Raw genomic sequence first — 24,880 nt, forward strand, 5'->3', positions numbered from 1 at the left:
CTAGTAATGCGATCGATAAAATTAGTTAACGTGATCTTGCAATTTAAAATTCAAGGTATAATACATATATTTAGATAGATACGTATTTTTATTTTTTATTTTAATCAATTCTTGAGACAATTATCAATTGATACAAAAGATGATACGTGTATTTTTATGATTGTGTAAGAAAAATTAATTATAGACCAGTGAACATCAACAAATTAATTTCTGTCATTTTTGATATGATTTGCAGCTACCGAATTTAACTTGAGTGGTATTCTTATGATTTTTAAGGAATGTTATCTACTCTTTAGAAATATATTATTTATAAATAACTTTTGTATCTAGAGCATAATCATTTTGTCAGTGCCTTAGTGTAAGGTTTGAATTAGACAAGCTGACCGTAAAATTTTAGTTAATATCTGGCGGAAGAAAGGCAAAAATTTGGACTGTGTCGTCCCGCGCCCTCGCGGCCGCAGCCATGGTACAATTCAAATTGATAAGCCGAAGTTGTAGCGTAGCTTAAACCTGGATAATTTTAGTTTAGTGGAACATAGAAATGTGATAAAATCTTCGGAATACTCCCGTCTTCTCGGAAACAGTTCAATCTTTTCTTCCGTCCACCGCCTGTAAGTGCTTAGTAGCATTTTTGATAAGCATATTGTATATGTCTGGGGCCGTTCTGAGTTGCGACTCCGTGAGCCTCCTCTACTAAATGTAGTGTATGATGCGAAATATTTTGAACACATCATATTCTTTGCACTGTCCTAAAAAATAACTGTTGTAATAGAAACATAATATAATATATCTCGATCGAATTTAAACTGTTAGGTATGAATCATACTATTAATATTATTCAAACTCCAACCAAGGCTCTCCGAAAAATACGCCAGTTAAACCGTAAAATTAGTTTAATTTATCTCGATAATGAAAAAATAACTAAACCAGTTTCACCTCCATACGTCAATTGTTGAAATATAAACATGAGATCATTAAAATAAGTTGGTGTGCAATATTTTTGATTAAACTTTTTTATCCTCCACTGGTTCTACAGTGCAAAGAAATGAATCTTGAAATTGGTGACCGACGCTTGTTTTTAGACAATTTTAAATTGAAAAGTATGATATGTTTAATTATGAGTTTGTTACAGTCCAATATTTTAATTATAATCAGCGTGTCAAATGTCCTGAATATTGAAATAGCATTATATTATAATGTATTATGGAATCTATAGTTCGTTTTTTTTAGCATTAGAAATAAGGTTTAATAATCTTGATGTGTCTTTTAATTGAAAAACACATTTTAAAAATAAGTTACGGCAAATATGTAACAATTATGAATCTAATACGATCATTTATATTCTTCTGCTTTCATAAGTAATAGTTTTTGATTTTTAAAAAGCGTTTTTCAATTAAAAGACATGTCAAGATCGCTTACCTTCTTGCAAGTTCTCTCTAATGCTAAAAAAACGAACTATAATTTGTAAAATAGATAAGCCTCTTTGTATAATAATTAATATATTAGTTAAAGACATTACGAATAATAATAATTTGTTTCTTATTGTGTACGACTATACGTATTATCAACGACAAGTTCCTAAATAAACACTAAAGTTATGTTACGGGCGTTAGGCGAATGATGGACTAAATATAGTAGTATGATTCTCTCTGTCTATGTTCGAAATGAGACAGTCCTAGTTAATCAATTCCATGAGCACATGAGAGAGTTACATGCACTCTGTGCAAGACCATTTGATGTTCTATCTATGATCACCAAATGATCACAGAATGATATATATAGCTGGTCAACCAAATCTTGTCAGTAAAAAAAGGCGCGAAATTCAAATTTTCTATGGGACGATATCCCTTCGCGCCTACGTTTTTCAAATTTGCCGCCTTTTTCTACTGACAAGACTGCTTCACCATCTATAGTTTGTCAAAGGACTGTCTCATTTCAAACTTAGACAGCGAGAATCATACTACTAGTACCGTAAAGAAAAGGATGAAGTATAGTTTTTTTTTGTTGTTATTTACTGACAAATTGGTTTGACCAACTATATAAGTTTAAAACATGAATCTAGTATTAAACTGGATTGGGTATGAGTGGTGGGGATAGCTGACAGAACGGGATAGTCTTATGTATCTTTCAGTAGGAGTAGCAGCCAAAGCGCTATTATTGTTTGTCCTTGTCACAGTCTCACATTTTTTTTATTCCCCGCCATAAATTAGTATGGATTATGGTGGGCAACAAATAAATTCGACCAATCATAGCGTCGCATTGCGTATGTTTTGTCCCTCACGGAGGCACGCGTAGACCACTGCCATAAGATGCTACCTTGTATGGTTTAAAATAATATTAAGGCCCCAGTACACAATGGGCCATCGCCGGCCACTCCAAGGTAGACTGAGATAGCAATATCACTTGCTCCCTCAACGCATAAATGCGTCCCTTGGAGTGGCCGGCGATGGCCCATTGTGTACTGGGGCCTTTATAGTTTGGCCAGGTAATGATATTAAGCTGGCCACACACACTAGGTTTTGCGTACCGGTTTTGCTTGTGCAAGCAAAACCAACAGGCACGACCGAGTTCCATAGGGCACACACACGTAACGACAAACCTGCACAAACTCTCAGTTCAAACCATCATGGCACCGGTAGCGGTGGTTGACGTCGACGCAATAGCGCTATTAGGTTTATATTTCGTCAGCCATACACGCATACAAACCATGAATCCACTCCACACTTAAAAAATAATAAAACTGGCCAAGTGCGAGTGGGACTCGCGCACGAAGGGTACCGTACCATCTCTATATATAAAATTGAAAAACCAGAACGGGATAAAAAAACGAGGGAAGAAGCGAGATGGCGCCTTACAAATTTCTAAAAAAGTTTTTGACACGTTTCTCGATTACGACGCACGTATGATAAGAAAAAACTGTTTAAATCTATTATCTAAATATGAGAATAGAACTAGAACATAAAAACTATCGCTTTCGCTGCGTATTTAATTTTCAATAAGCAAAATAAATTTTCATAACAATCTTAATTTTACGACGATCGGCTATTTCTCGGCTACTCTCGGTTGGTTTCGTTTCAAAGTAAAATAAAAAGTGCTGTCAATGTCAAGCCTTTGCCCATACGAGTGACTTATGACACGTAGGTATTATCAAAATTACTAATTTGTATTATGTTGTTTTAAATTTCTTTTGAGTTATATTATTTAGATTGACTTTCACGGCTTCGGCAAACATTGCCATTCGTTCGGGGAACGGGCTGCCGAAAAGGGCCAAAAATACAAAGTTGATAGTAAAATTAATATTTTAATATGAAGCCCATCAGACCCATCAGTTCAAGGCATGGTGCCCGTAATAATGTGTATTGATAATAATGATAATTACGACGATACGACTCGACCGGGTAAGATTTTTCTTCTTGCTGAACAGTCACCATCAGATATATCGGAGCGACCTAGGTATTCACAAATACCTATCTGAACAATGTAAATTATAATGTAGTTAAAGTGCATATTCAGATATTTACGAGCGACCTGAGTGGCTCCGATATATATCTACCTAATGGCGACTACACATTCATGAAGCCAATGTATAGTCAGCATCAAATAGATAGTGACGGCTAAAGTAGTCAAATATATCGTAATGTAACTTTGTTGCCATAGAAATAAGGATGTGTTCCGATATATTTGGGCATTGGGCAGACCAAAGCGGCTAAACTTCACTAGCTCGGACACAGAGAGAATGGGAGAGGATCGTGCCGTGAAGAGAGCGTACTTGAGAAAACGAAATGGGAGACGCCCCGCCCGATTGGACGTCCTAGGTACCGCTGAAACGACGTAGTTGCTCAAGACCTGCTCAATTTCGGCCATAGCGACGGGCGCGAGCTATCGCAAGACCGAGAAACATGGCGTGATCTGGTGTCGGAGACCAGGACTCACTTTTGGTCGTTGCGTCACCGTAGTAAGTAATGTTAATATCCAGAAAGGAAAATGGGGATTACCTACATTTGTTAGGAAAGGCGATTTATGGACGGTGGTCGTCCACATTCGTCTTAAGGAGGAAATTAATCTAATATAACGATTTTGCAGCTGGGCTTATAAAAATAAATAATAATTTTATGTTAAAGAAGTTTTTAATAAATACCTACCTAAGTAGATGAAAAAATACAATCTTGCTTTTTATCAAATCACAATCTTTTATCATTTATTGAGAAATTTGCGAATTAAGTTATTCAAATAACGGTTATAAATATAAGAAGTCCCTATCACACTTATGAACCCTGGCATGTGTTGAATACATAATAAAGTCGGTATTTAACTAAACACAAGACGAACTCTTTATTTCATTTACGCGAGCAGAGCCGCGGGCCCGTCTAGTTATCTATAAAAACGGAAAAAAAAATCATGGGAGCCCCACTCCGACTCGCACTTGGCCGGTTTTTTTGTATTTGTTGAACTAGAGGCAACAGAAATAGATCATCTGTGAACATTTTAACAGTCTAACTAGCATAGTTCATGAGATACAGCCTAGTGACAGACGGACGGACGGACAGTGGAGTCTTAGTAAAGAGTCGCGTTTTACCCTTTGGTTACGGAACCCTAAATATCTACTAAAAATCCTGTACAATTGCATTTCGTTTGCGAGACGACATTGTTGCACAGTGACGTGCGACCTATCCCCTCGGCAATCACTGGATAACTGAAGCCTATCAAGCCTGCCAGCCACACACGTTCAGTTATGCCTGCGCAAGCGAAGTGCGCAAGCACAACCGACAGGCAAAAAATATAAATTTTGATATTTTCAATTTTGCTTGCGCAGGCAAGGAGTTTGCTTGCGCAGGCAAGGAGTCATGTCATACACACGTTCAGTTATGCCTGCACAAGTGAACTGTGCAGGCATAACCATCGGTTATAACCTAGTGTGTGTGGCCGGCTTTATACTACTCTTTGGTCCGGTGAACGCACTGTAATTATAATCTGTGGTACTAATTGACTTTTTTGACAGTGACAGACTTCAGATTCTCGTTGGCTTGTTTGTATACCCTGATTACACTGCGAAGTATTTTGAGTTTGAAATGGCTGAAATTGCAGTCAAGAATGTGGAAAATGCTTGCGAAACTGCAGAAGAATTCACCAGAGTATTCTATAAGCAAGTGGACAACAGCAGACACTTAACCTCAAAATTGTACCTGGACACCGGACTTTTAGTTTGGAATGGTAACGGCATAACTGGCAGTGACAGAATTCAGCAGTTTTTGTTGGACTTGCCAGCTAGCAACCATGTGCTGAAAACTCTGGACGCCCAACCGATAGCGGAAACTCTAGTGAACAATAAGCTGACATACCTGATCCAAGCGTGTGGAGACGTGACCTACCAGAATGACGAAGTAAAGAAGCCATTCCAGCAGACCTTCCTGATTGTGGCGGTCGACGGCAAGTGGAAAATTGCGTCAGATTGCTTTAGATTGCAAGTACCATACTCTACATAACATGGTGCAATTGGTAGACAGGAAAATGAATTGTGTGTTAACTTTATGCTAAGGATATAAGTGGACAAGTGTTTGATTCCGGGACTTGATATCCTTAAGAAGAATATGTAATAAAAACCACCATTGTAAAGTATCATTTATAATGTTTGATATAAATGTAATATTCATATATTGCTGGCTTTTCATTTTACTTCTTTGGCCCTTGGTCAATTGCAGTTTTTATACAGGATTTATAATTAGGGGTTTTTGCTAGTTTATAAACTGGCTTTTCTTAACATATCAGTGATTAGGAAACAGCTATTTGTGAGAGAACTTTGCATTTGAGGTGTGACTGACTCACTAGTTGAACCGCCAGTTTATTTTTAATTTGCGTAATGCTGATGATGGGCAGTAAAAACTTTTAAGTAGGTTTAATAAAAACAAGAATAGATTAAATACTTATATTGTTTATTTACAGCTTAAATGTACACAGCTAATACAAATATATTATATCTTTGTAAAATTATTGTATCTTACTTGCATCATGATCACAGATTATTTTCCTACGAAACAGAGCATTAAAAGGCTCTTGGTCATTTCACATTACTGTTTTCATGAAAATTTAGTACTTAAGTGTGTCCATTCATTAAAGTTGCATTCTTGTTCACTATCTGTACTTATGTAAATTACAAATTTCCAGAAAAACATTTCTTCATGTAACATGTTGCGGCATAAAATGTTACAAGTAAAACAGCTTCTCATGGTGTTGGTGTTCATTAAGGAAAAGCCTTTGGGTGGATGTTTACGCCTTATACCTTAGAATAATCACCTAGGTATGTGTTGCATTCAGGACAATAGTGCTTGACCCTTTTAAATGTTGGTATTAAATAAGGTATACCCGCAAAGCAACACAAACAGCACCAACTGAAAATTAAATATAAATATTTGTCATGAAGAGTTTCAGCACAAACCTTATTTGTCTCTGTAGGACTAGGTAGATTTGAGTAAGACTGTCCCAAAATATTTATTATATGTAAAAATAAACTAAGGAAAAGGTAAGCGAGGGTGAGGTGAATGAACTCTATTAAATTACAAGCAATTTTTCTTCCCAATTGTGGACTTTTTCTCCTCATATCATATTGCCACATAATATCCTAGTCACTGTAATGTGTGGTTTCAAATGCCTTTACTGGTTTTCAACCGATTAGGTGGTGAAAATAGCTTACAATAATTCAAGACAGAATTCACAAAATAATCGAGTGAATACAACTATGAATTGTAACCTTTCCATAATATCAGTACTTGTACTTACCATGTAAATCCGAAGATAAAACCAGCCATCATGTGAGTTTTCCTTGTATTTACGTATTCCACTCTAGTCAATACTCTTTTATAGCATTTGCTGCAAGGGAAAAACATTGGAGCATTTTTTAGTGGAGGTTGTATAATTATGGTCTCCCTGATCACTGTGTGAGGCTGCACATCCTGCACAGTGTAAGGCGGAGGTAGGTCTCTGTGGTATCCCACTGTTTCCATGTGTACATTGATCTCTGCCCTTGAGGAGTCACTTTGTTCACAATTGCCACCACTGTTAGTACCCATATTCATTTTTGTTTGATGCATATTTTCCACATAAGTCATACCTGCTTATAGATATCATTTATCTACTTATCTTGCCCAGCTATGTTTCTTATCAGTGTTATTACTTATTAGTGTGGGTACTTATCTAGTTAGTTCAGATAACAAATAGATATGTAAATGCTTAGGTATTTAAGGAAAAAATATAGATTCGAAGAAAAACACTGTATTCTTATTTAACTAAGCTTTTATTAATATGTATAATTTTCACATGCTTTTTTATATCTGTAAAGAAGTATATTTAACATGGTCTACTTAACTCTTTTAACGCCACCCTAATATGCAATAGACCAGGACTACCAGGAGCCTGCCGCCAACCCAACGTCTTCGTTGGTTCGTTGACAAGTGTTGGCCCGAGTGGACGCTCGACTTGGGCGTGCAGCGGGGCGGGGCGTGCGGCGTGCATGTTAAACAAATGCAAGCGTATAGGAGCGGCCTTAGTGCCAGTGTTGGCCGAAACGTTAATGCAATTGAAAATGTTAGCTATTAACCATTATAAATTGAACCTTAAACCGTAACGGACGATTACAGTTTATGGTTCAATTTATAATGGTTAATGGCCAACATTTTCAATTGCATTAACGTTTCGGCCAACACTGCTTAGTGCACGCTGCTCAAATCACTTGTGAGCCCGACGCCAAGCTGCACGCCCCGCCGAACGCTCCGCTTCGAGCGTCCACTCAGGCCTTACACTTATTTGACTCTATCGCTCTTGCATATTCGAGCCAACGAACGAAATGGTTCGCGGTTACATTACAGACCAGACGTCTTATGGGGAAGTAGGTTGTCTAATTGAACCTTTTAAGTTGCTTTTAAGTAATTTTTGGGTTGGCTCAAGTTGCCGGTCATACATTTTTCGCGACGGTCTACTTATTGCTAGTTCAAACCATTTTAGTAGGTATTGCATTTAATACTTATAAAAAGTGTATCACATGCTAGACTCGTACTTGATTTGTTAGTAAAATAATAATTTAGCTAGCTATTGTATCGCATTTTTTGCTTTGACAATGTGTACTGAGAATTACTATTGTTGATGGCACTGAAAAGGTAAACCAAGGGATAATATTATTTCATAAACCAATAATTAGGTACAGTCGAGTTCATAATAGTTATATACAATACAAGTCGCAAAGTTCGCAATGAGTTGCGAATTACCTATTCGCACGTGTATCGTACAACGTTTTACAGTACATATGGCCCTTTAAAATTTCGACGTAGTTACGTAATGTGCTTATTATAGCACAGGGTGTGATGTACTGTAAATATATATACATTTCTTCATCTTAATCCATTGTAATAAGGTGAATAAATGTATAGGTACATATTACATATTTTAAGACTGTTCTACCTATACTCAATTATAAATGTACCTAAAATGAACCAATTTAATGATGTGCCACTATGTACCTGAACACAAAGAGTTAGTATAAGACCACTCAGCTTTATACAGGTGATTTGTTAAGCCCGTCTCTGAGACGTGAATATGTAGGTCATAATAATATTAATTTAACAACATTCCCTACCTACGGAACAGCAATTTTTTTTCATGTTCTGGGTTCAAGTTTTGCAAGGGTTAGCTTAGCCCCACAGTAAGAGTATCTACACATATATTCACCTCTCAGAGTAGGTAATAGACACACATATCAAGATCATCCTGTATTTGTAGTAGTCGTGACAATCTTGTGGCCAACAATCTAAATTGGTTGACTATATCCAATACTAATAACAATAAATCACCAACAAATTTAAATGAACTTAGTTTTGAATCATAAAAAAAATTAAAATTGGCACCTAATACCTACCTAAAGTACCTAATGTACATATGAAGAACAAAAAAAAAACAAAACAAAGCCTAATAAAGTAACATCTTTTGTAGTATGTACTCTAGTAAAGTAGATATAACACGGGACAAAAATTACATTTCATTTTACAAAAATAACTCTTGACAAATAATTGCCAGGTTAGTATTGGAATGTTTCAAAAAGTAAGCTGCCTTTGATATAAATAACATATAGATTATAGGGGTAAGAATCAGGGTTATACATGTCAACCTGGATTGAAAAGAATATTAGCACAATGATATGAAAAGTACCTACCCACAACAGCAAAATATTAACAATTATTTGGTAATACTACACGGTAAAAAGCTAGTCAGTCGAAAAATGAAAGGTACTTCATTTAACTTAGGTATTTATAAGCAGGATTCTACACCCCTCATTCTCAGCCAAAGCTTTCGGATACACGTTAAATTTACAAGGATGTATATTCTAATACCTAAGCATGTTGACATGATTAATATATGTAGGTATATTCTTTAGAAAACTGGAATCGACAAAAAAACGGAACGATCTAAAAAATTAAAATTACCTATATAAATAGTAAAACAAGTCCGGCTATACCATACCCTTGGCCACACACTTAGCCTTCTTTATCCAAACTTTCGTGTTGTATATACTGTTTAATACCGAACAAGAAAGTGACGTAGCCATATCTCACATATCTGCCCAGGTACAACGGCCAAGTGCGTAGCCGAGGTCAGATGGAGAAAGCGACGTTGCGTATGTGGATTAGCCACTTTACTACTCCGGTAGCCGCGCCGGCGACGAGGAAGAAACCGACGTGTGAACAAAACGGTTTTTTCATTGCCTGCTGTTTACACTCTCGCACGATCGTTCATCGCTTCTAGCTAACCGTCGGCGGTCGGAATTATTATTCACAAACAGTAGGTACAGTCACGATCAGTGATTGTTACTCCATTTAGGGTTCTAGCTAAATTGGACAATCGATAGCGTAAGTATGGTACGACCAATTTAGCTAGGACCCTAAATGGCGTAACAATCTCGTGTTGTGTTTTGTAATATATAAAACATGAAGGTATTTACCTACAGAGTTCTCCAAGACATTGTTACAAACATTTTGTTTGCCCTCAGTGGAGTGCCGTGACAAAATTTCTCGCGCGAGATAGACTACACGTTTCTAAATCGCGGGCGAGATACTGTAGCGGCACTGTTGTGTTAAGCCAGCAGCTATGGCCAGCAGGCAGTACAACATTATGGATTGTATGGTATGGTTCATAACTATATTTAAATCTATCAAATATAAAAGTTTATTAAATCCACTATCTAAATTATTCTTTCAGCTAATTCATGTCTTACAATGTTCATGAGGCTTAGACTGAATATATTAAAATAGTGCTTGATTTCATTATAAAAATAGTACATAATTTACAACATTTATATATGAGCTAAATGTAAAAAGAGTATGAGGCAAAAGTATATAAAATTGATAGGCCATGATAGCAGCACTACGATAGATGTTTTACTAGTATAATAGTTAACTAACTTGGAAATGTAATTATCTTGATCAAGGGCTTATTGAAGGGCACAATAAGATAGATAATTAATTAATAAGTCATTGCTATTGTCAACTTGTAAGAGGGTAAAAATTCATAAGAATGTTTAGCATTTGGTGCTCTTTCCGACAAATGTGTTGCAGTTGGGGCAGTAGTGTTCCGCGTCCTTGAATGTGTCGAAGCAGTATGGCACCAGCCCGAGGCAGCACAGAGAGCACACCCTGGAATAACAATTAGAATATTTGTACTAATATTACTAAGAATTAATATTTCTACTGTATGTGGCTCTGTGTACATATCGCCCATTAACGTAATGTGTCATTCAGACACTTGTTAAGAGATTGCACAAACATTGCAAAATTATGCTCATTTGATGAGTCATAACACTCATAACATAAGTGAAACCGAGAATTAAGTGCAAAAATAGTAGATCTTAAAGTAATAATAAAGCAGTGATTGTTGATAGAAAAGATGGTTACTCATAACCATCTTTCTTATGTTTTAGTCTCTCAAGACTAAAACATAAGAAACATTAATGGTTAAGGGATAGAAAAGTTTGTAACAACCTTAATACTGTTGTAATTATTTTTTCTATATAATATGAAAATTTATGTTTGTCATTGCAGCAATATTTAAAATAATTTTAATATGATGTATGAAAACACGGTAAAGTATGGGAAAACAGGTTTTTATCACAAGGAAAAATATTGCAATAATTACTAGTAGACGTAGTTCAAGTTTTATGTTTTGTGTATTTTGATAAAAAAGCGGCCAAGTGTGAGTCGGACTCGCCCATGAAGGGTTTCGTATTTAGGCGATTTATGACGTATTAAAAAAAACTACTTGCTAGATCTCGTTCAAACCAATTTTCGGTGGAAGTTTACATGGTAATGTACATCATATATTTTTTTTAGTTTTATCATTCTCTTATTTTAGAAGTTAGGGGGGGGGACACACATTTTACCACTTTGGAAGTGTCTCTCGCGCAAACTATTCAGTTTAGAAAAAAATGATATTAGAAACCTCAATATCATTTTTGAAGACCTATCCATAGATACCCCACACGTATGGGTTTGATGAAAAAAAAAATTTTGAGTTTCAGTTCGAAGTATGGGGAACCCCAAAAATTTATTGTTTTTTTTCTATTTTTGTGTGAAAATCTTAATGCGGTTCACAGAATACATCTACTTACCAAGTTTCAACAGTATAGTTCTTATAGTTTCGGAGAAAAGTGGCTGTGACATACGGACGGACAGACAGACGGACAGACAGACAGACATGACGAATCTATAAGGGTTCCGTTTTTTGCCATTTGGCTACGGAACCCTAAAAACCACTAGTCATCACCCTCAATCTTCAGACACGAGAATTCAAATGATATACATACCTAATTCCAACCTTAATTGAATGAAATTTAACTGTCTAGATATTGTATTCAAGGTTTAATAATTGCTGATAGTTAAGTGCTATAATTATGTAATTATAGAAACTTTAGTCTGTGATTATAGACACATAAAAATACATATTTCGCACAGATTGATTGTTGGTTATTGCAAGTAATGATGAACAATGAAAAACTTTTTTTATAAAAAGTGGTAATGCTTTTTGTCATAATAGAATTTGTGCCTTTTGTTACTAACAAATGAGCACACTTACATTGTAATAACACACACTGATCCAGCTACTAAATGGGTATGCCAGGCTGTTGTGTACGTAACTCTGGTGGTGACTACTTTGCCACAGTTGAAGCAAGTGATGGTCGTTGGCTCGCTGCCCACCGCCTGCGGCAGTACGATCCCCACGGGAACGGCGCCCGGCGGCGGCGGCGGCACGCCCGGCTGGGGTTGCGCCGTCGTGGCCCCGCTGGGCGGGTGCGGGTACACGCCCGCTGGAGTAAACGACTTCGGCGGCTGGTACGCAGCGTGAGGATCTACGAACGAACCCTCTGGAGCCACGAACCCGTACTGCGGATTACCGACGACCTCCGAATATGCGGGTGGAAGGTCGCTTGGAGCGGACGGAGTATTACTAGCCATTGTGACGAACTATAAACACTTCTATTAGAAGGCAATTAAATCACAACCCAAGAAACAGTTAATCAACAACAGAACGTAGTGTTTTCTCCGTATTAAAACAACGATTGTTAGTCACACTGAACTTTGAATTTACGAACGTATTTTAGTCGAAAAGTACAAAACGATAATAAATATGATTAGGATTTCCCCAATGAGTGAATGAATGAGGACAATCAGGACAATGACGTAAAAACATAAAGACAACTGTCAAAACAAAATTTTTTTTTTTTAATAATACGAGCATTGGCAACTTGGCCATCAGCTCAAACATAAAACGAAACAAATTACAATTCCAGCTTATACACAGTACAATGTGATATGAATTTAAAAGTTACATTACATTAGTCTATGTGTAAAGTAATTACAATGCCCAGCTTATACCTAAAATTTAACATTACATTAGACATACATTTTATGGTTATTTCAATCATTTATGAAAAAATTACAGACTGCCAATAGTGTGAATAACAAATTCATAGATTACAGGATATAATTGTTGATATTTCAAAAGGCCCTGTACAGAGTTTGGCAGAACTTGCAAACCTGTATCCATACACATAGCAACAAACCATAGCCTTTGTAAATTAAATGAAGGACAATGGAAAAAAATATGATCAAGATCACATAAATTAAAATTACAATGTGCACAAACAGCAGAATCACTTAGCTCTAATCTGAATAGATGTGCAGCAAAACGACCATGACCAATGCGCAATCTACACATAGTTGTAATAAATCCCCTTTCTACATATTTTCTTTGGTATTCAAACCACGACTTGGTACTAGGTGCCAGGACTATTTCAGCTAGCCATTTCCCTTTGACTTCTTTGGATTTAGACCACGAGTTATTCCACCTTCTAATCATAAGTTCTTTAACAAAAGTTACTAAATCGGATTGAGGTACTTTTAAATCACAAACTTGGATATTTTCCGTAGATTTGGCAAGCTTGTCTACAAGTTCGTTACCAAAAATTCCTGAATGTCCCGGAACCCAGCAAAATTCAACAGTAATATTTCTATTTAATAAAGAACTTAAACAACTTCTTAACTTATAAATCAAATAATTTACAGATCCACTTACACATTTATTTTTAAGTGCTTGTAAAGCGCTCATGGAATCTGATAGAATTAAAAACTTATTCTCATTTATATAATTTTCATGAATGTATTCTAAAGCGTAAATAATGCCTAATACTTCAGCCGAAAATACTGAAAAATAACTACTACATTCGAAAACCTTTCCTATGTTCAAAAAAGAGTCATAAAATGCAAAACTGGTCCTATCTTTAGTTTTAGATCCGTCAGTATATAATTTAACAAAATCAGTCTTATCATCAAGAAACTCCAAAAAGTCATATTTCGATTCAAATTTGACCAGTTCAACCACCACGTCTCGCATAATATCATTGTATTCATGTTCAAAACAGGGAAGCAAATTAGACCAGTAGACTATATCTTGAAATTCAAAGTTTAAATAAGTTATAACATCACTTATGGAAGAAGAATTAGGAAACGCTATTAAATTATAATTTGGAATATTTACATTATTTAAATATCTATAAGTAACATCGTTATCACGACTAACCAACTTAAGACCATACTTGTCAGTGATATAACATCTGCGTACAAATAAAGGAACAATGCCAGCCTCTATTTCCAAAGAATTAATTGGAGATGACATCATAGCTCCAGTAATAATTCGTAGCGCCCTATTTTGGATAATATCTAATTTCCTTAAAAGATGGGTATTCGCATCAGCAAAAAACATACAACCATAATCGAAATGACTTCTAATTGTCGCGATATATATCGTTTTAAGGACCTTAGGATCTGCTCCCCATTTTACTCCAGTTAACGACTTCAATATGTTTAAACCCAATTCGGCTCTTTTAGAAATTGTATCAATATGAGTTTTCCAGGAAAGATCATAATCAAGAAATAGGCCAACGTATTTGACAAAAGACTGAGCAGGAATAACTTTAGAATTGTATAAAATTTGAGGAGAATGTAAGCCATTTTGAGAAAAGAGAATTACAGAAGATTTGGAAACATTAACCTCAAGTTTTAGGAAATTTGTTAATATGTTATGAATATTACGTAGACAACTGTTCATAATAGATTCACCAATTTTTATGTCTTTACAATTTACATATAACACCAAATCATCAGCGTAAAATAAGTGCTTAACAGAAGCCGGAATTTGTTTCATGAAACAAACCAAACTTAGAATGAATATAAGAGGAGATAATACAGAACCTTGAGGAGTACCCTTTGTAGAAACTTTAGAACCTATTAACGAAGATCTAACTTTTAGAGTTATATATCGATTATTAAGAAAATTGAATAACCAACGTAAAATATGTCCAGGAAACCCTAATAAAGACAAACTTTTAATAAGGTATGAGTGATCTATGTTATCAAAGGCCCCTTTGATGTCTAAAAAAACCGCCAAAGTATATTGGTTAGAACGAAAATTGTTCTTAACATCCCCAATTAAACAACTTAAGTTATCTATTGTGCTTTTACCTTTTCGAAAACCATATTGAGTACTTGGAATGACTTTGCTATTTTCAGAAAACCACTCTAGTCTATTTTTTAACATGGTTTCAAAAACTTTCGCAAAGCAAGATGTTAAGGAAATAGGCCTATATGACTCAACACAATTAGAATCCTTATAAGGTTTTAGTATCGGAACGACATGTTGCGTTTTCCACGTTGGGGGAATACAATGACTCTGCCACAAATTATTAAATATTTTACACAGTATTTCCTTAGCATGAAGAGGTAAGTTTTTAATCACTTTGTAAGAAATTAAATCAGGACCAGGTGCAGTTTCTTTTTTATTTTCTAATGCAGCTAAAAACTCACTAATAGAAAATGGGTTGACCATCCATTGAGCTTCCGGGCGGCCACGATTCTCAAAGTACTCATTAAGGTCACTATTTGATACATGATTATTGTCAGAAGCAATTTTGTCTAAAAACAATGTCGCATTGTCAGGATTTTGAAAGAAATTGGGGGATGAAGAAACGGAATTAAGTTTTGCATGTTTAAATCTTCGTATATAATCCCAAATTATTTTACTCGATGTCATGCGATTAAAGGAGGAACAAAGATTCAACCAACTCACGCGTTTAATTTCAAATAATGTTCTTTTCTTTAAAGCATCTAGTTTTTTGTATATAATGAAATTTTCCATAGAAGGATATTGTTTGTAAGATCGTAAGGCAATTTTAGCTTGTAACACTACACGGTCACATTCATCATTCCACCACTGGGTAGCTTTTAAGCATTTATTCTTATGATGGTAACATTTTTTAGCAAATGTCATTAATATGTCATGTAAAATACTCAAATACTTTGTATAGTTTTCTAGAGGGTTTTCTACAAATTGAAAAACTTCAAATTTATCATCACATAACTTGTTAAACTTACACCAGTCAATCTTTTTAAAATTTACCTTAGCTAGAGAATTATCATCTTGTTGAGGATTAGATAAGTTATTACTGTTATTAGAATAACATGTAGGAGTGGGCGAGTCAAAAACTACACTAATGAGCAAAGGGAAGTGATTACTACTAAGAAGATCATCAAGAACAGATACCGAACAACTAGAACTAAGAGCTCGGGATGCGAATACCAAATCCAAAACATTACCTTGTTGGCCAAATGGAGCGAAAGTGGTAATAGTGCCATCATTCAAACAAATTAAATCAGAATTCTCCACATAAGCATGAAGAGCTTTACCCCTTCCATCATTGACTCTTGAACTCCAAGATGAGTGATGTGCGTTGAAGTCACCTATTATCAGACGATTATTACTTACAAATTTTGAACACGAATCTTTCAATGAATCTATAGTAAACTTACCATTCGGAGGTGGAGGAGCATATACACATAACATATCTAGAGAAAAATTATTAATGTTAATATTAATTAATATATTTTGAAAATGGTACTGTGATAAAGTGTTGACAATATTGAACTTGTATTTGGAACGAATTGCAATTGCAACACCGCCATGCGGATGGTTAGAGTCTCTTCTAATTACAGTAAACCCGGGCAATTTAATAATTTTGCTCGGGGTCAGCCAAGTTTCATTAAATAGTATGATGTCAACACTCTCGTCACAGCCATGCAAAAAATGTACAAGTTGACCCAGTTTTGGAAATAGACTTCTGGAGTTCCAATGAAGTATTTTTAATTGTTTGATACCCAACCTGTCCATAGTTTAAGTAGTAAAACTTGTTACAAGCACCTCTTTAATCATTTGGGAGGATATTGGCATAGGACCGGAGGAAGAATTTTTGACTTCTTTTTTCTTCATTAATTCTAAAATTGTTTTGGTGATTGCATTAAGAACAATATCAGAATTAATAATGTCAGCAATCATAGCACGTCCGTGAGGTGTTTTAGCAGGAGTTTTTGGAATCTTACTATTTAGATTATTACTGCTATTAGGTGCTACAGCTACTGCAGCTGCAGTTGCATAAGAGAATTTGCCATTTATCTTGTTCTTAATTTGTGCATTTTTTTCTGCCTTAACTGGACAGGTATAAGAAACTGCCGAATGGGGTCCACTACAGTTTGAGCACTTGAAGTCTGCTGGTGTGGTACATTCCTTGTAAAAATGTCCCGCCGAACAAATGGAACATACTTGAGTGCTTTTACAAGCTCCGCTGCCATGTCCGAACTTATAACACCTGAAGCACTGTAGCAAGGGTCTGATGTATTCCTGAACAGGCATCCAGATATGATCGTAGATTACATGGTCGGGTCTAGACGAGGTCATAAATGTAACCAGGACAGTTGGGAGTGGTTTGTATTGCCCATTGTCCTGTTTTTTCGTAAAGCGCTTTACACCAAGAATCATACAACTCGCTTTCAAGTCCTCGAGCAATGTCTCTTCACTTAGATCCACAGGAGCACGAATAATTCCTTGGCACTCTATGCTGTCATATGGGATTGTTGCCTTCCAAGTATTTGCTTGTAGTACTGGTTTGTTTAGCAAAAATGCATTTGCATCTTTGGCACATCCGAAATAAACTTTGACAAAAAAGTTACCCGCCGCCTTTACATATTGCACCCCAGTAATCTCTTTTAATATTCCATTAACTTTGAGGATGTCCATGGGGACTTTATGAGCCAGTTCATTAGAAGCAGATTGTAGCAGTACGGGGTACTCTCTTTTAGTCAAATCTTCATATATGGGGTTGTGGTCTTTGAAGAGACCGCGACGACTTTGTATGTATGTCATTTTTTGCTTACATGATGTGACTTCTGTATCGGAAACATCTTTATTTCTCCTTTTTGTTGTAGTTTTGGCGGCATCTGTTTCCATGGGGGAGGGGCCGCCGCCCGCACCCCCGCGTCCTGGGCTCATTCAATGAATATAATCACAAATTCAATTAACAGCAATTATTGATAATTAATAAGGAAAAATATGTTGGTTTTGTCAATAAAAAAGGACTTTAAACACTATAATTGAAATATTTTCAGTAAATCCGCCTTGTTTTATCGGTTTCCCGCCCTTTTTTTTTTTTTTCTGTCAAAACAAAATGCTGATACCACAGGTAAGGAAAAGTACCCAGAAAAATGCTCAATGTTTTATCTGAACGCACCCATAATAACGCACCTCAATCTATACTTGGTCAACCAGATCTTGACAGTAAAAAAAGGCGGCAAATTTGAAAAATGTAGGCGCGAAGGGATATCGTCCCATAGCAAATTTGAATTTCGCGCCTTTTTTTACTGACAAGATTTGGTTGACCAGCTATATAATTGTCAAAGGACTGTCTTATTTCAAACAAAGACAGAGAGAATCGTACTATCTTTGTCTTACACGAATACTAGCACCCAAAAGAAAAGGATGAGTATAGTTTTTTTATATACTACTGAAATTAATTACCTTCTTATACAATTTTAGTGCTATATTCAGATTACAGTTCTGATAACTTTTAAGTAATTTGTAAATAATTATGATGTCAATATTATTAACTGATTAAACCAAACTTGCGCACAACAAATAAAGCATTTAAATTTAACATGGTAGAAATCGTAGTAACTTTGAATATGAATTGGTATCCCAAACTTTTCGTGTATTTTCAAAATACGTAAATGGCGCCGCTCAGAATTTATTCGTAGAATATTAAAAAAAATGGTTAAAAAAATGTTGTGTGAGGGGTTGTAGAAGTGAAAGCTATGCTGATTGTGGAATATCTTTTCACAGGTAAGTCACAATTATTCAATTTTACGATAAAAATACAAAACGATATTGTCAAACTCATTAGGGTGACTATGATGTCGGCACGATGTGGATCGATCTTGCAGAATTATTATTACGTACTTAATGTAAAAAAAGTTTACATAAATAGGTATATCTTTATTTCGGCATGTTTAATTATTTGAGTGACGTAATGAGAGCTATATAATTGCCAAAATTTAAATCCAAAGTCCTTAAACATTACAGATTCATATTTATGTGATTTAAACATAATATTTAATTACTGAAACGTTGGTTCAAACTATTTACATATATGTAATCGATTCTATATAGACTGAACACACATTTCCGTCTGTAGACAAAGGCGGCAAATTTGAAAATTTTGTTGCAATCACAGATCTACGATGAGTACGATGACGCTTACGCTTAATGAATAGCTGAAGTGTGGAAAAGGGAAGCCATCACGTATATGAACACACCATGAGTATGATATTGATAGTGATAGGTAGTTTGTAAAATTATTAAGAGCATAAATAGTGAACCAAAAGGGCCCTCCACACCCGTGCGCGATTCGCGGCGCGAAGCCGCGATTCACGCACATAGTCTAGAGGGGGCTAAAGAGAATTTAGAATTCTCTTTGATCTAACTCTAATATGCTTATCTTAGTGACAAGCGCCTTAGTTAAAAACTATAATAGACGGGCATACCGGGCCGCGACCCTGGATATCTGTCTCGCTCTCACATATAGCTGTGTTTTTAATGGACGTACGGCGGACCACCTTCGTCACAATTATAGCTGGTCAACCAAATCTTGTCATTAAAAAAAGGCGCGAAATTCAAATTTTCTATGGGACGATATCCCTTCGCGCCTAAATTTTTCAAATTTGCCGCCCTTTTTCTACTGTCAAGATCTGGTTGACCAAGTATAACAATGATCGCGATCCAATACGCTCATCCAATCTGTAACAGCTTTTATAACTGACTTACTTAATTAAAGTGGTATCCAGACGGGACTGATCAAATCAGTCGATTTGATCAGGAAATTTGCATTCCATAATTTCCATAGATAATTACTATGAAAATTGGCATTTATGTGTCTGCACCTGCTGATTCGATTGGAGAATTTCATCAGATTGGCGAAAAATTGTCTTGTCTGGATACCACTTTAGTAAGGTTGTGTGAAGCGTTTTACAGAAGAGAAAAAAATCTATATCCATCCCTTTTCTGGAGCATTTATACTAGCATAGGGAAAAGACAGTATGATTCTCTACGACTATGCACGAATGAGAAAAATTTTTGGCCAAACTATATATTTAAACTTATCCTAATATCCCACATACATATGACTTATGGTCACCCTAATTAGAACGAGATGCAAGGCTCTGGTTTGACTTCTCATGTGGACACACTTTTTGGCCCGTGTACTCGATCCAGTTTATTCTCTAGGTCCGTGAAAGCAAACTAAAGTAGGGCAACACTCAAAGAGCAGTATTGCGCTAAGAAAAGCAGCAATGTACATCGAACCAACTCACTCACTCACTCGCGGTTTATTGAAAAAAATTGAAACATGGACGGACAATTTAAAAGCGATGTTAAAACAATGTTAATCAAAATGATGAACAAATTTGAATATATCAAAAACAACTCCCTATCGTAGTGCTTATATTCTCTTTGTTCCCTATCTATGTCTTGTAAGTTTACTAAAATAAAATCATATCAAAATTCAGATAATTAGATAGTGCATATATTTGTTATTTACAATATAATATGCCACTTGTTAATGTAAATTAGTGTACTGTTCTGGATGAATATGACATACCTGTGTAATTTTTTTGATTGGTATATATTGTACAATATACATATTAAAAATAAAACAACTGATATTTGGGTGTTTATTTAATTTAAAGGTAAATAAGATAAGGGTCACTTTTCGACTTGGTTGCGTTGTACACGTACATAAACCGCCATATGTAAGTATTGTCTGAAAAGATACTACCTACTACGAACGCCTTATATTGGGCAAGATTTAATCCTGCAACAAACATGTATGGATTAGGTAGATATTGCGAAAGAACGGCGATATAATCAAGGCTCTTAATACTGTTTAAAAGGTTTACCTTTGTAAATAGTCACAACTGATTGCTGAAAATATTAGACATGTGGGCCTATGGACGGTTTCCAGGACACAATTTATGGTCTTGTTGGATAGATTTAGGCATACGTTTTAATTTTATTTATGCCTTTTAACCCTAAAACAAAAAACTGAACATAATCTTAAAAGTTCGAAAGAGTTCTTCCAATACTTGTCATAACCTCAATTTTTAGTAATGTTTACCATCAACGAGCATGATTGTACATTGTAGGCGCCTTAGCTTTGCTTATTCTTATTTAATGTATTGGTATTTAATGGTGACAGCAGAAATATCTCTTGAAACAGAAACGATTCAGAATGAAAACCAAATGAAAACAAATAAGGTGACGGCTGTCCACATTCCACAGATAAAACACAGATGACACGCGTTTTGGAATTATTTGAACACAGTGTTGCTAACCCGAGATTTTTCAAATTTGCCGCCTTTTACTACTGACAAGATTTGGTTGACGGACTTTATCTATGATCATGAATCTAGTATAACTGGATTGGGCATGAGTGGTGGGGATAACTGACAGAACGGGATAGTCTTATGTATCATTCAGTAGGAGTAGCAGGGAAAGCGCTATTATTGTTGGTCCTTGTCATAGTCTCACATCTTGTTTTATTCCCCACCGTAAATTGACCACCGTGAATGGTCGAATTCATTTGTTGCCCACCATAACAAATAAATTCGACCAATCATAGCGTCGCAATACGACGCTATGATTGGTCGAATTTATATGTTTTGTCCACGGACCTAGAGAATAAACTGGATCGAGTACACGGGCCAAAAAGTGTGTCCACATGAGAAGTCAAACCAGAGCCTTGCATCTCGTTCTAATTAGGGTGACCATAAGTCATATGTATGTGGGATATTAGGATAAGTTTAAATATATAGTTTGGCCAAAAATTTTTCTCATTCGTGCATAGTCGTAGAGAATCATACTGTCTTTTCCCTATGCTAGTATAAATGCTCCAGAAAAGGGATGGATATAGATTTTTTTCTCTTCTGTAAAACGCTTCACACAACCTTACTAAAGTGGTATCCAGACAAGACAATTTTTCGCCAATCTGATGAAATTCTCCAATCGAATCAGCAGGTGCAGACACATAAATGCCAATTTTCATAGTAATTATCTATGGAAATTATGGAATGCAAATTTCCTGATCAAATCGACTGATTTGATCAGTCCCGTCTGGATACCACTTTAATTAAGTAAGTCAGTTATAAAAGCTGTTACAGATTGGATGAGCGTATTGGATCGCGATCATTGTTATACTTGGTCAACCAGATCTTGACAGTAGAAAAAGGGCGGCAAATTTGAAAAATTTAGGCGCGAAGGGATATCGTCCCATAGAAAATTTGAATTTCGCGCCTTTTTTTAATGACAAGATTTGGTTGACCAGCTATAATTGTGACGAAGGTGGTCCGCCGTACGTCCATTAAAAACACAGCTATATGTGAGAGCGAGACAGATATCCAGGGTCGCGGCCCGGTATGCCCGTCTATTACAGTTTTTAACTAAGGCGCTTGTCACTAAGATAAGCATATTAGAGTTAGATCAAAGAGAATTCTAAATTCTCTTTAGCCCCCTCTAGACTATGTGCGTGAATCGCGGCTTCGCGCCGCGAATCGCGCACGGGTGTGGAGGGCCCTTTTGGTTCACTATTTATGCTCTTAATAATTTTACAAACTACCTATCACTATCAATATCATACTCATGGTGTGTTCATATACGTGATGGCTTCCCTTTTCCACACTTCAGCTATTCATTAAGCGTAAGCGTCATCGTACTCATCGTAGATCTGTGATTGCAACAAAATTTTCAAATTTGCCGCCTTTGTCTACAGACGGAAATGTGTGTTCAGTCTATATAGAATCGATTACATATATGTAAATAGTTTGAACCAACGTTTCAGTAATTAAATATTATGTTTAAATCACATAAATATGAATCTGTAATGTTTAAGGACTTTGGATTTAAATTTTGGCAATTATATAGCTCTCATTACGTCACTCAAATAATTAAACATGCCGAAATAAAGATATACCTATTTATGTAAACTTTTTTTACATTAAGTACGTAATAATAATTCTGCAAGATCGATCCACATCGTGCCGACATCATAGTCACCCTAATGAGTTTGACAATATCGTTTTGTATTTTTATCGTAAAATTGAATAATTGTGACTTACCTGTGAAAAGATATTCCACAATCAGCATAGCTTTCACTTCTACAACCCCTCACACAACATTTTTTTAACCATTTTTTTTAATATTCTACGAATAAATTCTGAGCGGCGCCATTTACGTATTTTGAAAATACACGAAAAGTTTGGGATACCAATTCATATTCAAAGTTACTACGATTTCTACCATGTTAAATTTAAATGCTTTATTTGTTGTGCGCAAGTTTGGTTTAATCAGTTAATAATATTGACATCATAATTATTTACAAATTACTTAAAAGTTATCAGAACTGTAATCTGAATATAGCACTAAAATTGTATAAGAAGGTAATTAATTTCAGTAGTATATTGATATGATTTCTACCACAGTGGTATCTTTTTAACATTGGCAACATGTGCGAGTGAGACACAGGGCTCTGGTTTTTCTATCTCAAGTGGACCGTTTTCTCTAGTCTGGTACGAACAACTTTCTGTCTCGGTGATAAGGTTCAAATTAGTATGGCAAAAAAAGTGACAGTTCCCTCCAGTTTAAAACATTATAACTTCATGGTTTTGTCCCTCACGGAGGCACGCGTAGACCACTTCTATAGGATGCTACCTTCTAAAGTCCGTCAACCAAATCTTGTCAGTAGTAAAAGGCGGCAAATTTGAAAAATCGCGGGTTAGCAACACTGTGTTCAAATAATTCCAAAACGCGTGTCATCTGTGTTTTATCTGTGGAATGTGGATCGTGAACGACAGCCGTCACCTTATTTGTTTTCATTCTGAATCGTTTCTGAGCGCCTACCGCGAACCACGTTCGACGTTTTGCCTCTCTGTCGCACTTGTAAATTCGTACGTAAGTGTGACAGGGAGGTAACACGTCGAACGTGGTTCGCGGTAGGCCCTCTGTTTCAAGAGATATTTCTGCTGTCACCATTAAATACCAATACATTAAATAAGAATAAGCAAAGCTAAGGGGCCTACAATGTACAATCATGCTCGTTGGCGTTGTTGATGGTAAACATTACTAAAAATTGAGGTTATGACAAGTATTGGAAGAACTCTTTCGAACTTTTAAGATTATGTTCAGTCTTTTGTTTTAGGGTTAAAAGGCATAAATAAAATTAAAACGTATGCCTAAATCTATCCAACAAGACCATAAATTGTGTCCTGGAAACCGTCCATAGGCCCACATGTCTAATATTTTCAGCAATCAGTTGTGACTATTTACAAAGGTAAACCTTTTAAACAGTATAAGAGCCTTGATTATATCGCCGTTCTTTCGCAATATCTACCTAATCCATACATGTTTGTTGCAGGATTAAATCTTGCCCAATATAAGGCGTTCGTAGTAGGTAGTATCTTTTCAGACAATACTTACCTATGGCGGTTTATGTACGTGTACAACGCAACCAAGTCGAAAAGTGACCCTTATCTTATTTACCTTTAAATTAAATAAACACCCAAATATCAGTTGTTTTATTTTTAATATGTATATTGTACAATATATACCAATCAAAAAAATTACACAGGTATGTCATATTCATCCAGAACAGTACACTAATTTACATTAACAAGTGGCATATTATATTGTAAATAACAAATATATGCACTATCTAATTATCTGCATTTTGATATGATTTTATTTTAGTAAACTTAGAAGACATAGATAGGGAACAAAGAGAATATAAGCAGTTGTTTTTGATATCTTCAAATTTGTTCATCATTTTGATTAACATTGTTTTAACATCGCTTTTAAATTGTCCGTCCATGTTTCAATTTTTTTCAATAAACCGCGAGTGACAATTTGAATTGACGTACGC

The 24,880-nt window shown here is 35.7% G+C and overlaps 5 protein-coding genes across 5 annotated transcripts; 1 reads left to right on the forward strand and 4 right to left on the reverse strand.

Annotated features, from left to right (window-relative positions):
• The first annotated feature begins 5,031 nt into the window (after positions 1 to 5,031).
• Positions 5,032 to 5,535, forward strand: LOC134656137 (NTF2-related export protein). The gene has a single exon (XM_063511658.1). The coding sequence runs from the start codon at positions 5,070 to 5,072 to the stop codon at positions 5,481 to 5,483; it is 414 nt and encodes a 137-aa protein (XP_063367728.1). The 5' UTR covers positions 5,032 to 5,069; the 3' UTR covers positions 5,484 to 5,535.
• Positions 5,536 to 6,240: 705 nt separating this feature from the next.
• LOC134655636 (lipopolysaccharide-induced tumor necrosis factor-alpha factor homolog) lies at positions 6,241 to 7,103 on the reverse strand. The gene is made up of 2 exons (XM_063511072.1): positions 6,775 to 7,103; positions 6,241 to 6,386 (listed from the first exon to the last, which is right to left on the reverse strand). The coding sequence occupies exons 1-2, from the start codon at positions 7,101 to 7,103 to the stop codon at positions 6,272 to 6,274; spliced, it is 444 nt and encodes a 147-aa protein (XP_063367142.1). The 3' UTR covers positions 6,241 to 6,271.
• Positions 7,104 to 10,444: 3,341 nt separating this feature from the next.
• LOC134656074 (lipopolysaccharide-induced tumor necrosis factor-alpha factor homolog) lies at positions 10,445 to 12,695 on the reverse strand. The gene is made up of 2 exons (XM_063511592.1): positions 12,109 to 12,695; positions 10,445 to 10,673 (listed from the first exon to the last, which is right to left on the reverse strand). The coding sequence occupies exons 1-2, from the start codon at positions 12,486 to 12,488 to the stop codon at positions 10,559 to 10,561; spliced, it is 495 nt and encodes a 164-aa protein (XP_063367662.1). The 5' UTR covers positions 12,489 to 12,695; the 3' UTR covers positions 10,445 to 10,558.
• A 255-nt stretch (positions 12,696 to 12,950) lies between these two features.
• Positions 12,951 to 14,109, reverse strand: LOC134655654 (uncharacterized). Its single transcript, XM_063511092.1, has one exon. It carries the CDS (start codon positions 13,924 to 13,926, stop codon positions 12,970 to 12,972), a length of 957 nt encoding a protein of 318 aa, XP_063367162.1. The 5' UTR covers positions 13,927 to 14,109; the 3' UTR covers positions 12,951 to 12,969.
• A 2,446-nt stretch (positions 14,110 to 16,555) lies between these two features.
• Positions 16,556 to 17,950, reverse strand: LOC134655653 (uncharacterized). The gene has a single exon (XM_063511091.1). The coding sequence runs from the start codon at positions 17,908 to 17,910 to the stop codon at positions 16,759 to 16,761; it is 1,152 nt and encodes a 383-aa protein (XP_063367161.1). The 5' UTR covers positions 17,911 to 17,950; the 3' UTR covers positions 16,556 to 16,758.
• Between the last annotated feature and the right edge of the window lie 6,930 nt (positions 17,951 to 24,880).

This window comes from Cydia amplana, chromosome 17 (genome assembly GCF_948474715.1).
Source record: "Cydia amplana chromosome 17, ilCydAmpl1.1, whole genome shotgun sequence".
Lineage (NCBI taxonomy): Eukaryota > Metazoa > Arthropoda > Insecta > Lepidoptera > Tortricidae > Cydia > Cydia amplana.